Raw genomic sequence first — 15291 nt, 5'->3', positions numbered from 1 at the left:
TTCACGAATGTCTAATTGCACATTTTCACACTCACCTGATACAGTCAGTGTAACAGCATCACTGGAGTGTGAGGAGCGTGAACCTCCTCTCTCTGCTCCTCTACAGGTGTATTTACCTGTGTGGGTCACTTCAACACCACTGATTCTGTACACCTGTCCACTACTGACAGGACTGTGTGAAGCATCTTTATACCAGCTGTACTGCCAGCTAGAGACACTTTCATCCTGTATGTCACATCTCAGAGTGACGGTCTCTCCACTGAACACCTGATTATCAGGATCTATGGATGCCACTGGGTTAGGTCTTGCTGTAGAAAAATAAAAAGCACCTAAATTGTCATGATGAATTTGTTGTCAGGGTTTACAGTGATAATATAGGAATAATGGAATAGTTTCTACTTATTAACTCTATCAGTTAATTTACAGATACATTTCATCTTCATAAACTGTGAGATCTGTTAACTTTAACTCTTAAATGTTTGTTTTAATATTAACACTACATCTAGATCCAGTTAAACTCTGTTGGACATTCTAGGCTGTAATCTTTATGGGACTGATGATTTGCACATCCACACTTGCTATTATGTCACTAGTAGAAGAAAATAGAACAGGGTGGTGCAGTACAAAAGGAGCCACAATAGGAGGTGAGCATGAAGTGATGTTTTGTGTGATTTCCAGAATAATTTGTCAGCAGTCATGATTTCTTTCACTAGCACAATTTTACACAGCCCTGTTTAACTACAAAAGCCCAACTATGGAGTGAGTAACAGTTACAAATATTAACTATGGATAGAATATTAATAATGTGAAAAGAAGAAAAATCATGACATACCTCTCGCTGTAATCTTGACAAGTTCACTGAGCTCTGTGTAATAGTAGCCACGCTGTGTGTAGTTTCCTCTGCGTGCCTTACACTTGTACTCTGTTTCTCCTGCATTGTCGATTGTCACTTTAAGTGTGTTCTCTTGTTCACTGTTCAGATTCTGTAACAGATTATTATTTTTGTACCACTGAAACTCCCATCCAGTCCCCTGCTGCAGCTCACAGCTCAGAGTGATGGTGTCTCCAGTGTAGACGGAGCTCTGAGGATTCACTTTCACAGTTGCTTTGGGTTTTGCTGTTGGTATGAAATGATGAAGGTCAGAGTTACTTTTTAGTATATCTGTGTCTAACAGATGTTTTGTGTGTAAAACAACTATTAATATTTAACATTTAATTTAAAATGTGTGACGGCAGAGCCTGCACTACTGCATATCAGCCTCATTTTAACACTCCTTCTGCTTCCCAGATGCTGAAAGGACAGCACTAGATCAGCACTCTCAATGGTGTGGACAGTTTTCTTACATGGCTGGTATTCAATACATTTTCTATGCAACAAAACTCTTAATAATAATTGGAGTTAAGCGTAGAAACACTGTATTTGCTGACTTTATTTTATGAATCCTGCACAAATCAGGCACCACCATTTGAAAGTATCTGTGTTTGCTTAATAATAAGCAAAATTATATTATACAATAAGGCCATGGCAGAGGACTTTTTCTTTCACCTTAAAAACACAAAAGGGACATTATCTCACCTTCTTTTGTACTGAGCCACTTTATCAAACTTTTGGATAGGTACATAGAAACAGACATATTCTAATATTCTATTCATATTCTATTCTAATTCATAATGTCTGCGATGTTCCTGTACATCACATGATCATTAAAACAGGGAGGAGTGCTCACACATTTTACACAGACAACAGCAAACAAAGTTATAAATTATTTAAATGACCAAATAGCCAACAGAACTAAATTGAATCAGCGATTATTTCCCCAGCGGTGTTAGTGTGAACAAACATCAGTCAAGTGAAGAGAAGATAATTAGCCTCCTATTTAAATATTGTGCAGGATTTGTACCTCAGCTGATGATACAGAGACTGACGTGGATATTGCTGATAATCAAAATCTCTCAAAATGTGAAAGTTTTTTTAAAGCATTTTCCGAAAATCTCTTAAGATTATAAGGTTTTACCTGAAAAAGATTATAATTCCAATGCCTCAAAGTATCTTCTAATAAATCAGATAATGGCAGAGCCAACACAAGGTGAGATACACTGCCTTCTTTCTTAATGTTCACTGTGTTCTATTAATCAGACTGATTCACCACAATTATACTGCATACTTAATATAAAACTCAGATGTTACTGAAAAAGACATGATGATGAAAATTCTTGTGTGGAAAAATAATAATAAAAAAAATAAATAAAAAATATTGTTAACATATTAAATAAGAAATAAAAACACACACAGACTCACCTGATACAGTCAGTGTAACAGCATCACTGATCTCTGAGCTCTGAGAGTCTCTCCCATGTCCTCTGCAGGTGTAGGTACCACTGTCAGAGTCTTCAACAGACCAGATTATGAACATTGTGTTGTTTGTGTAGAATCTCCCTCCTCTATCTGTGAGTTCATTATTATTTTTCTTCCAGCTGTAAGTCCACTGAGTGTCTCCTCCTCCCTGTATGTTACATCTGAGAGCAATAGCCTCTTCAATGAACACATGTGTATCAGGTGTTATGGACACCACAGCTTTAGGACTCCCTATAAAACATTCTGTTGTTAATAAACCTTACATAAAGTCATTCCCAAGTCTACACTACTAATATCATGTTTAGAGTGAGTATGAGTACATGTTTTTGTTACTTGTTGATACTGATATGTGTAACCTGCTTAATATTAAGAAATCAGGGGCATCATGGAGCATTTTATTTAGCACTAGTTATGTCAGTTGCTCTCTTGTGCTGCTGTCATTAAACTTGTGCAGTTTTATATTTAATATGTTGAGACATTTAAGCAGTATAAAACTATATTAGTGTTAAACTACAGTATCTATTCACATCTGGTGTTTTGTTGGTCATCTTTTTCATATGTTATGACAATTTATCTTGTGAAATGATCTTAATAATCATAAGTGAGAGTAATTATTGTAAAGAGGGGAATAGTAAATAAAGAGCCACATTGTATGGGTGATAAGAGCAGAAAGTGAATATACCAGATCAAATGGTATGAGAACAAAATATAAAATATTAAAAGATTTCTTGTTACTTCCTTTGATTAGAACTATACAAACTGTATTAATAAACAAGGAACAAATTAACCAATTGTGCACAACCTTTTCAGCCCCAAGTTCAACCCCTCAACCTCAAGGGCTCAAGTTCATATGGAAGGCATAACAGAATGGCACACTCATCAAACAAAACATGACAATAAAGAAAATGAGGAAATAATCTCTGTTCAAAAGTTTGCATACCTTTAGTTCTTAATGTTGTGTGTTGTCCCCTTTAGCATCAATCATAAAATGCAGCCTTTTGTATTAATTGTGCATGAGGTCTTTAATTCCCTTAGGTGGTATAGCTGCCCATTCTTCTTGGCAAAATGTCTGCAGTTCCTGTACATTTTTTGGCTGTCTTGCAGAACTTACACATTTAAGATCTCCCCAAAGTGGCTTAATGATACTGAGGTCAGGAGACTGTGATGGCCACTCCAGAACCTTCACCTTTTTTGCTATGGCCATTGGAAGGTCAACTTGGCCTTGTGCTTTGGATAATTGTCTTTTTGGAACATGCAAGAGTGTCCCATGCACAGTTTTTGTTCTGTAGAATGCAAATTGTTTGCCAGTATTTTCTGATAACATGCTGCATTAATCTTGCTATCAATTTTGACCAACTTCCCTGTGCAGTGGTGGCCGGTCAATAGGGGTGCCACCCCCTTAAAGTTAGCCAGAGAAGAATGCTACTTTAACATGTTAACAATAATTATATATTTTTTATATATATGTAATTTTAGAATTTATATTATTATATGAAATAAAATGATTTAGTTGTACTATTCCTCTTTTAGTCATATTATTATTTATTTAAAATAAAAATACCCAAACTGTATTTTGCTCATTTGTGTGCATGGGGCACCGGACAAACAAGTGTGGTTATGTAAAGTTTTGAAAAACATGTGACTTGAGGATGAGCTCTGATTGGCTTGTTTCAAATTTTCCCTGGAACCACCCACTTTTGTTGTCAGCGAATCAATATTGTTTATATATTTTTTGGTCTCATGTGATTTGACCATTCTCAATGACTCTCATTACCACTCAGCAGATGGTCAGTTAACAGGCAGGTACCTATTAATGTGAAGCATCTTTGCAAAAAAATACCCTTTCACAAGGTGTTCGGATGAAGAAAAGAAAGATTCAAGGAGCTTGGACCAAATCGACCCAAATTGCAAATTAAGTAGCAGTGAGTTTTTTTAAACGATTACCTTCATTATTGATAATAAACCCACACTGAACTCAAATTTACTGATTTATAGTAGATTTACTGCATGCTTTAACAGTTGACTTTTTCAATATTTTATCTTAGCAGTAATGATACATAATCACCTGATAAATGGTCATTTACAGTCCTGCATTACTAACAGTTTGATTTTAAGTTTGTTAAAATCTCTCCCGCCCAATTTTTTTTGCACCAGCCACCAGTGTTCCTTTGCCACTGGAGCTCACACAACCCCAAAACATAAGAGATCCACCACCATGCTTTACAGTGGGGATGGTGTACTTTTCACTGTAGGCCTTGTTGACTCCACTCCAAACATAGCGTTTACGGTTGTGACTATAAAGTTCAATTTTGGTCTCATCACTCCAAATGATTCTGCTCCAGACGCTGTGAGGCTTGTCTAGGTGCTGTCTGGCGTACTGGAAGCAGGCCTTTTTGTACAATGGGTGCAGTAATGGCTTTCTCCTGGAAACTCGACCGTGCAGGTCATTTGTGTTCAAATACCTCCTTATTGTGCTTCTTGAAACAACACCAACACTTTTTTCCAGAGCAGCCTCTATTTCTCTCAAAGTTTTTGTGGGTTTTTCTTAGCATGCTGATCAATTCTTCTGGCAGTAGTGGGTGAAATCTTTCTTGATCAACCTGACTGTGGCTTAATATCAACAGAACCTCTTTATCAGAGTTTGAACAGTACTGACTGGTATTTTCGAGTGGTGAGATATCTTTTTAAATCTTTTTCCCTGATTTATAAAGTTCAACTACTTTATTATGCAGGGTCATTGGCAGTTGTTTTGTCTTCCCATCACCAAATGAGCTGAGAAACCCACTGACTATTTACGCACAGACACTAATCACAATTACAATGAGTCACAGGTGTGGTAACTTCTCTTTAATAGCCATTTAAACCTCTGAGTGTCAACCTGTGTGTTTATAATGTGGCCAAATATTCAAGGATATGTAAACTTTTGATCAGGTTGTATTTCAGTTCTCATTACGTTTTAAAAAGGAGTCAAACAACTATGTGATAATTAATGACTTCACGTGATCACTATCCTTAAATAAGAAAAAAATCTTTTGCATTATCAATCCTATTTTCCAAATAAATGGCAATGTTTAACAATTTCTTTCAGGGTATGCAAACTTTTGAGCCCATTAATAAGCAAAAGTATGATATTATACAGTAAAGCCATGACCGAGGACTTTTTCATTCACAGAAGAGACATAATCTTGCCTTGTTGTGACCTGAGCCACTTTATCAAACATAGGGGTAAAAGCAGGTCTAAAGACATCTAAAACATCTCTAAGTCTGCTTTTCTAAGGATTTAATACAAATTTTGGACAGTTGTATAGAAACAGACATAAGTCTAATCAATTCAATTTGTAATCAAACAGTGGCGGTCAAAATGTCAGCGATGCTCCTGTGCATCACATCATCATTAAAGCAGGAAGAAGTGCTCACACAACAGCTGACAAAGGTAAACATAGTTAAATTACTGAATGCAAAGGCATTAATAACTGGAAACATAACCAAGAGAATAGAAGTGGATCAGGGATTATTTCCCCAGCGGTGTTTGTGTGAACAGACATCAGTCAAGTAAAGAGAAGATAATGAGGCGTGTATTTAAATGCAGTGAGGGATTTCTACCTCAGGTGATGAGACAGAGACTGATGTGGATGATGCTGATCTCTCAAAATTATAGAATTCTTAGATAAAACCTTATAATTTCAATGCCTCAAAGTATCTTCTAATGAATCAGATAATGGCAGAGCCAACACAAGGTGAGATTTACTGCCTTCTTTAATAATGTTCACTGTGTTCTATTAATCAGACTGATTCACCACAATTATACTGCACACTTAATATAAAACTCAGATACTACTGAAAAAGACATGATAATTCTTGTGCTGAAGAAAATAAAAAATATTGTTAACATATTAAATAAGAAATAAAAACACCCACAGACTCACCTGATACAGTCAGTGTAACAGCGTCACTGATCTCTGAGCTCTGAGAGTCTCTCCCATGTCCTCTGCAGGTGTAGGTACCACTGTCAGAGACTTTAACAGACTGGATTATGAACACCTGCCTTGTGCTGTCTGTGAAGGCTCTGTTATTATTTCTCCTCCAGCTGTAAGTCCACTGAGTGTCTCCTCCTCCCCGTATGTTACATCTGAGAGTAACACTCTCTCCAATGAACACATGTGTATCAGGCGTTATGGACACCACAGCTTTAGGACTCCCTATAAAACATTCTGTTGTTAATAAACCTTACATAAAGTCATTCCCAAGTCTACACTACTAATATCATGTTTAGAGTGAGTGTGAGTACATGTTTTTGTTACTTGTTGATACTGATATGTGTAACCTGCTTAATATTAAGAAATCAGGGGCATCATGGAGCATTTTATTTAGCACTAGTTATGTCAGTTACTCTCTTGTGCTGCTGTCATTAAACTTGTGCTGTTTTATATTTAATATGTTGAGACATTTAAACAGTGTAAAATTATGAGTGTAAAACTACAGTATCTATTGACATCTGAGGGTTTGTTGGTCATCCCAGCCTTATCTTAAGGCAAAGTAAATAAAGGGCCCCACGGTGTGGGTGAATTTACTAAGAGCAGAAAACTAATCTATATAAAACATAAAATATTAAAAGAGATCATGTTACTTCCTTTGATTTGAGCTAGAAAAACTGCATTTATAAACAAGGCACAAATTTACACATTTTACACAAACCTCTCAGCTCCAAAACAAATCAGATATGCAGACAATATAAAGGATAAACTATATATAAATCACCTTGAGCCTGGGTCACTGGTATAAGTGAAATCAGCACTAAAAAGGAAACAGAAACAGAACATGAAAAAAATATGGAAAATATTCAGTCTGTTAATGAAAACAGCACATTTTAGGCACCCATACCCCACAAGATTAAATGTTATTCAGGAAATCTAAACTACCATCTGTAAGAAATACATTTTAATCTCTCTAAATAATAAATAAACAAAAGCTACAATGATTTATACAAAGGTCACTGTTGTGCTCATAAGGTCTTTATTTCACTTTATCAAATAAGCAGCCGATCATTATTATTACTGAAGAGGAATAATATTTGATCTGGGACTGTGGAAGTGGGGGTGTGGTTGAGCACCGTTTTGTGAATGGAGAAATGAGCTGAGGAAGGTAAATGGTTGAGATCATGCACCTGTGGCTTATCCTATTAATAACTTTTACTCTCTTACAGCTCTGGAAAAAAAATAAGAGACCACTGCAAAATAATACTTTTCTTATATTTGTTTCTTACAGGTTCATGTATTGGTGAGATGAACAGTTTTGTTTCATTTTTTGTGAACTGCTGACAATATTTCTCCAAAAAATTCAATATATAACTATTGTTATTTCGAGTGTATATTTAAAGGAAATGACAACACATCAAAATAACCCAAGATCATGCAGTATTTGCAGAGCTTTAATAACTCAAATAAAACAAAATGCAAATAATTTGTAAACAAATTGGGTTAATGCTTCGGCTAAATAACATTAAGAAATCAGTATTTGGTGGAATAACCCCGATTTGCATGTGTTTTGGCTCCATGCTCTCCACCAGTTTCTCACATTGCTGTTGGGTTTATACCACTTTATACCAACTTTATACCACTCTTTTTGCAAAAAAGCAAACAGCTCAGCTTTGCTTGAAGGTTTGTGACCATCCATCTTCCACTTGATGACATTCCAAAGGTTTTCAATAGGGTTCAAATCTGGAGATGTGGCAGTGGTCTCTTATATAGTCAACAACAAAAGTTGGGAGAAGTGAAAGCTGAGAGCTGTATGTGTGCTTTGTGTGAAAATCGAAAATAAAACTGAAAAGTTTTAATTAAAAAATTTATACTTTTCGTTGAGCTCATCCAGTCTTCCTCCAGTCTCCTCTTTCCAAACCTGTAAATGTTATAGGTATATAAAACCAGATGATCACACTGGGACTGTGGAAGTGGACTACATTTGTTAAGCTTCTGGGCGGAAAGTAAGATACCCTTCTAACATGCTATCTATCATATCATGAAAGCAAACGGCAAGTTATTTAATTTTATCTATCATACAATTTGTGGTTGTCGCTAATTTCTAAATTCTGTAAACATTTTCCTTTTGTGACATTTATATGACTGACTTTAAGAAGTACAGCCATGAATTATGATTCGGTCAATGCCATATGTGTGTCTATAATAAAGAATTATTATAATGTTTTGTTGAAATGTTAAATGAAGTGTTACAATTTTAAATGTATATACCAGTGTGAATGTGTCTGTCCGTAGGAATTGGACTTTCCTATCTGTATGATTTGGACTCATTTGTCTGCATGAGGTGAATTTGCCTGCCTTTGACTGTTTAGGTAAACTCATCTAAACTCAACACTGAAAAACTGAGGAATATTATGATAGTGGTAGGAATATTAGGAAACTCTAAATTGAGGAATATTATGGCAGTGGGAGTGCTACATTATTACAAATTAATTGGCTGTGCAAAATATGTAGCTTCACAACATTAAAATGGTTGGACATATTGAAACACAGTAAATGAGGTAGGTTTGTGTTTAACTTTTGTCTCAAAAGTGCAAACACTCAATTGTAGAACCAAGGCTGGTCATTAAAATGCATCTCCTTACAGTCTCAGAGTATTGAGAAAAAAAGGGATGCAGTGGTCTGCTGTCTCACTGAGGACCTAGGGGAGACCTAACAAGAGCTCTTCCAAGTCTCTCTAAGTTACAAAATGATTGATCTACACAAGGTGTTTATAGACATCATGGACTAACAATTTTCTCATTTACAGCATGTGGTTAGACATTATTGGAGTCAAGCATTCAACCATGAAGTTGCTTGTGATCCATAATCCCATGGCTGAGGATGATCTGGTAGGTGTGACTATTGTGATAGAGGGCATCTTCATATCAAATAGGGTATTTTCCCTATTTATACTGGTTGTGTTGCATTTGATTTTTGTCCTCATTGTCATTATGTGCCTCTTCTGTTTTGTGTTGCTGTTGTTGAGTTTCCTCCCTGTTGTTTTCTGTGTAAGTGTTTGTTTATTACGATGAGGACCCAGCAAAACAAAAAGCAAATGCAACACAACCGGTATAAGAATTAATAAGAATTAGGCAGGGCAAATGCGTGAAAACACAAAACAAAACAAACTACATGACAGAAAATCTATCAGCCACAGCTCGTGGTGGCTCAAGTGGTTAAGGCTCTGGGTCATTGACTGGAAGATCCAGGGTTCAAGCCCCAGCACCACCAAGTTGCCCCTGTTGGGCCCTTGAGCAAGGCCCTTAACCCTCTCTGCTCCAGGGGCACTGTATCATGGCTGACCCTGCACTCTGACCCCAACCTCCAAAGATATGGGAAGAAAGAATTTCACTGTGCTGTAATGTATATGTGACAAATAAAGGTTATATCTTTTCTAAAAGATCACAAGTTGATTACGTAACATGTAAGGATGTACATATGATGATATCAAAGTTTAGTGGCACAGTCAGATCAACACCAGGAGTTGCTATGACCTCTCGAGAAACAAGGGAAAATTTTCCATTTGCCGTCTAAAAAGACATATCACGTGGATAAATGTTGGCCAAAGGATTTAATACGAAAAACCTGATTCTGCACAAGCCTGTCACATTTCACCTCACCCTGTCCTGTTGTGGCAAGCACTTCCAGGTCATCTGCCAGCTTGGATCATGCACTTCCAGGTCAGATGCTTTCTTCTTAAACTCTTTTACGCTATTTAAGGATGCTCCCATCTCTCGCTCACTGCCAGATGGTCTCAACAGTTTCTCTGAGTCTCTGTGAGTCATCCCGCCGTATTTCACTCTAGCGTTTTTCCTGGTTTTTGATCCATGCCTGTTTTCCTGGTTTTGCCACTCTGATTTATCTTCTTTGGATATTTTCCCCATGGATGTTCTGTATATTTTTGCCCGGTATGTTTCTTGAATTTAGCTCGTAAACCTTGCTACTTTGTTTCCCCTGAATTGTGGATACTTTTCCGAGCTAATCTTCCAGATGCCATTTGACTGTTTTCCAGTTTTTGCATCTCTGATTTTGCCCATTTGGATTTTTGCCCTCTGTATGTTCCATATATCTCTTGCCTGGTATGGTTGGCACTAGCATGGATTATAGCCAATAAACTTTGCTACTTGGTTTCCCTGCATACTGTGGATTTTTCTGAACTCTTCCGAATGCAAACTTTGTGCACCTTTTGCTCTCTGGGATATTGTGTTTATATGCTGCCTGCCACCCACTGCTAGCTGGAACTGTGGTTCCCCTTTTGCCATTATTAAACTTCCTTACCTAACTCCTGTCTGGCGTCCTGCACTTGAGTCCGTTCTTGTGGTCTACCTGAGAGAGCCACCGCAAGACATATGGTGAATACTAAAAACAACCAATGGCTACTAGCTCTCGATTTAGCCATCAATTACAGCTATGCTGAAAAAAAACCACCAAACAATAAAAAACACACTGTGTAAAGTTTCTTGATCCAGTTTTGACTCCCCATCTGTGGCATTACTTTGTATGAAAAAAGAGGTTAAGTCTAACAGTCAAAAAAAAAAGCTTACATTTAATTTATAGAAAGCTTGAACATCAGGGTAGATATCAGCCGAACGCAATGACAAAGAATCTGTAGATGATATCGGCTGGAAAAATCTGGAGTGGAGCATTCCTATTAATGAAGTGGCCAGTGAGGGTATGCTCTGAAATCTTATCATACTGAATAATTTGTTCGTCTCCGACTGGCTGTGGAGACTCTAGCTTCAAATGGTCATTTTCAGTTTGGACAGTTTTTGGCTGTAATGAGTTCAATGATGTCAGTGTAGTTAAATTTACCCACATTATCAGCAGTTTAAAAGTTAGTTATTGCACATCCATCTTCACACCTCCTCCACTTTTTTACAGCTGAATTTCTACCACTACATGAAAATAGATAATAAACCACATCTGTGACCTGCTCTTTGCTCTCAGGCCTCTAACATGGTCACTGCTCTGTGTGTACAGGACTAATGAGAAGTGTTTGTTTCTGCACAATTATTGATCTTATTTTTAGCACTGAAAGAATAATTAATGATAATTGGTAAATATTGATTCCTGATTATTAAAAATGTGCTTAGTATTAGTGTTTCCCACTTTTTAACCAAAAGTTATAAGGCTTTTGGTTTTATTAAAACCTTTCTGTATACAGGAAACACCACCAGAAGACAAGTATAATGTACAAATTCCACCAATACAGACTCATTTACTCTCATTAGATGATTTAAACCCTGTGTTTTAATCTTGCTCTACTTGTACTCTTACCTGTTGATCTATCATAGTTACTGAGAGTAGTTACACATCAAACTAAACCCTTCTCATAACAGATATGGAGACTGAGCTCCGTCCTGTACCTCTAATGACTGACTGACTGACAGAGCAGAGGTGTGAGTTAAAGCCTTACCACTTTACCACTTCCTGTGTTCTGAGAGAGAGAGAGAGAGAGAGAGAGAGAGAGAGATAGATAGATAGATAGATAGATAGATAGATAGATAGATAGATAGATAGATAGATAGATAGATAGATAGATAGATAGATAGATAGATAGATAGATAGATAGATAGATAGATAGATAGATAGATAGATAGAGAGCAAAAGAGAAAGAGAGGAAGGATGGAGATTTGTAAACTAATCAGCCATAACCACCTGCCTAATACTGTGTGTATCCCCCTTGTGGCAGTAAAGCTCTGAACCCTCAAAGCATGAACTCCACAAGACCTATGAAGGTGTTTTGTGGTATCTGGCATCAAGACATTTGCAGCAGATACCAGGAAGTCATGTGAGGTCAGGCCTGCATCCAAGAAAACATGAGACATCTATTAAACATGTAGAATGAACTGGCAACTCAAATAGGATCATTACACAAATAATGGACAAATAATGGACTAATGCATTTTTTGACAGGGGTTATTGGTTTGGAAATGAAAACTTATTTTATCAATGTTGCATGGTTTTGCTAAAATTTTGTTTCACTGAGTGTGATTTAACGTATTACACATATAGGAATTCAGTCATAAGAAGAGGCCTTTGAACTACAGGAAATGGGTTTCTATTGCTTTTCCTGATAAGAGGCTGGATGTTAATGCATAGTAAAATGCAGCATATCTCAAACAGACACTTTAAGCAGAAATGTATCTCAGAATGGACAAAACATAGAACTTTGACTTTTACTGCATGATGCATATGGTAGCCACAGAATTTGGTATCAACAACTTAAATGCATGCAACAAGCAAATATGTACAGCTTCACACCTCCTCCACTTCTTCACTGCTGAACACACAGCACTGAATAAAAAAAAAGACAACACGAGCTAAACCACAACTGTCACCTTGTCTTGTTCTCACTCTTCTAAATCTGTCATTGCTCTGTGTGTATCAGTGTACAAGAGAGTGTACTAATGAGAAGAGTTTATTTCTGTAGATTTGACACAAATAAGTAAATAATATTAGACAAATTTGATGTTAATGTGTATTAGAATGAATATTGCACTGAGATTCTTCACAGTAAAGACCATAATAGTAACAATAATGTTACTGTGGTTATAAAGTATTTTCTCTGTTTGAAGTTTCACATTTCTTCCTGAATGTGGATGGCCTTGATGTGCTCCTGGGTGTCTCCAGGACAAGGCTTCAGATTCACGACAACCATAACTAGAATAAAGTGTTTCCTGTAGATGGATTAATGATTCTGTGAGTCCATCACAACACAGCTCCTATATTTTTAGGTTTTTCTCACATGAATAAAATCACTTGTGATCCTGAGCACCTCAATATATTCTTGTTAATTTTTTTTCCAGAGATAACACAACCTGCTGCATGAGCATTCCCCACTCATAACTTCATTTTATTTAATTAAATCAATTCAAGTCAAGATGCTTTTATTGTCATTTCAACCACATATAGCTGACGCAGTACATAGTGAAATGAAACAACGTTTCTCCAGTACCCTGGTGCTACATACAGTAGACAATAAACAACATATAGTTACTAACAGAAACAACAATACAGAGCTAGGACAGAAGTTTGTCCTGGCTACATAAAGTGCAACATGTGCAATCAGGTGCAAACAGTGCAAAGACAAGACGTGCAAAAAACAGGAAGTACAAAAAAAAAACCCAGCAACACAAGGCAGGACACATAACGCTGAAAAAATATGCGCAATGAAACAAAGGGGAACAAAGGTGATATGCAAACTTGAGAAACTGTAAAAACCATGTATCTAATTACATATATGTTTGTTAACATATATATAGCAACATGACAATGTGGATTGTGCAAAAATGCAGTAGCAGCAGTTGAAGTAGTGCAGATAAGAAGTAAACTTAGCAGCGGTTGAAACATTATAACAGCGGGTGAAGTAGTGCAAATAAGTTGTAAAACTAAAAAAGTAGTAAAACCATTATGCCTCATATGGACAGTATTCCTGGCATATGTGACCACTGCAGCTTGTGACCATGAAAATGTTGCTGTGGATGATGAATTATTACTCATACAGTGAATCATGGATTACTATTCAAATGGTGTATTTTATTCTCAATGTGAATAAATAATCCAAACAGTAATAGTATTCCTAATGTGTTCCTAATAAAATGGCCAGTGAAGGTATGTTCTAAAATCTTATCAGTCTGAATCGTTGTTTTGTCTCTAACTGACTTAGCTGTGGAGACTCTAGCTTCAAATGCTGATGGAGTTCAATTGATCCCCTTATCAACAGTTAAAAAATAAAAAGTTTGTTGTTGTCACACATCTATCTTCACCCCCCCTCCCCCTTTAACAACTAAATTTCCACCACTACATGAAAATAAACCACATCCGCGACCTGCTCTCTGTTCTCAGGCCTCTAACACAGTCACTGCTCTGTGTGTGCAGGACTAACTGTTTGTTTCTACACAATTGTTACTCTTATTTTTAAAATGGAAATAAAACTTATTAATAATTAGTTTAAAGTTATTGTGTGATTATTATTTGTTTTAATGTGCTGTGTGTTAGTTTTGTATTAATGTGTATTAGAGTGAACATATTTCCCTGTACATACCATAATAATAACAAAAATGGAAATGTAGGTTATAAGTCATTTCTCAGTAAGTCTTGTTGATGCTAACAATGTTTTGTAAAAAGCTTTCTGTATACAGGAAACAACACCAGAAAACGACCATCAGGTACAGATTTCAATTTAACCCTGTGTTTTAATCTTGCTCTACTTGTACTCTTACCTGTTGAACTATCATAATTACTGAGAGTAGTTACACATCAAACTAAACCCTTCTCATAACAGATATGGAGACACTGATCCACCTGAGCAGTCATGCTGAAGTACACACAATGTCCTAATCACACAATAAGATCATCACTCAGGACATTCAGACTGCAGATGAACAACTTTATACCCCACCACTCACTCTAATGAAGACACAAAGAGAACATTTACTCACAGAGCATCACAGAGAGTGGACTGAGCTCCATCCTGTCCCTCTAATGACTGACTGACTGACAGAGCAGAGGTGTGTGTTAAAGCTGAGCCACTTTACCACTTCCTGTGTTCTAATAGAGAGAGAGAGAGAGAGAGAGAGAGAGAGAGAGAGACAGACAGAGAGAGACAGACAAAAAGACCCACCACAATGTCTGGCTATAACCCCTCTTGTATGTAGATATGCAGTTCAATATTCAAACATCTGGGCAGGAGTTTTTTGAATGTCTGGGGATGTGTAAGACAGGGGCAGGAATTTAACATGTGAACAGTCAATTTAGTTCCATAGATGCCATATGGTTATATTGCTGTTACTGGGTACTGGGCAAATAGTTTGATGCTATGGCAATTGTTCACAAAACGTTTATTCACTGAATTTGGGAGGAAATAAATAGGCAGCAAATGTAAACATACCTAAAAAAAAATTTTCTACCACTTAG

The 15291-nt window shown here is 36.7% G+C and overlaps 1 protein-coding gene across 1 annotated transcript in view; it reads right to left on the bottom strand.

The window, feature by feature from the left end:
- Positions 1-14847, bottom strand: part of LOC131356325 (Fc receptor-like protein 5) — a 148281-nt gene extending 133434 nt beyond the window's left edge. The window contains exons 1-3 of the mRNA XM_058395230.1: positions 14817-14847; positions 7115-7150; positions 6283-6555 (exon numbers count right to left, since the gene is read on the bottom strand). Coding sequence (XP_058251213.1) covers positions 6283-6555; positions 7115-7150; positions 14817-14847 — 340 coding nt within the window. The remainder of the gene's footprint in view (positions 1-6282; positions 6556-7114; positions 7151-14816) is intronic.
- Positions 14848-15291: the final 444 nt, after the last annotated feature.

This window comes from Hemibagrus wyckioides, linkage group LG07, assembly GCF_019097595.1.
Source record: "Hemibagrus wyckioides isolate EC202008001 linkage group LG07, SWU_Hwy_1.0, whole genome shotgun sequence".
NCBI classification, from domain to species: Eukaryota; Metazoa; Chordata; class Actinopteri; order Siluriformes; family Bagridae; genus Hemibagrus; species Hemibagrus wyckioides.
Note: the sequence above shows the minus strand (reverse complement) of the source record. Positions and strands in the feature narration are given on the sequence as shown.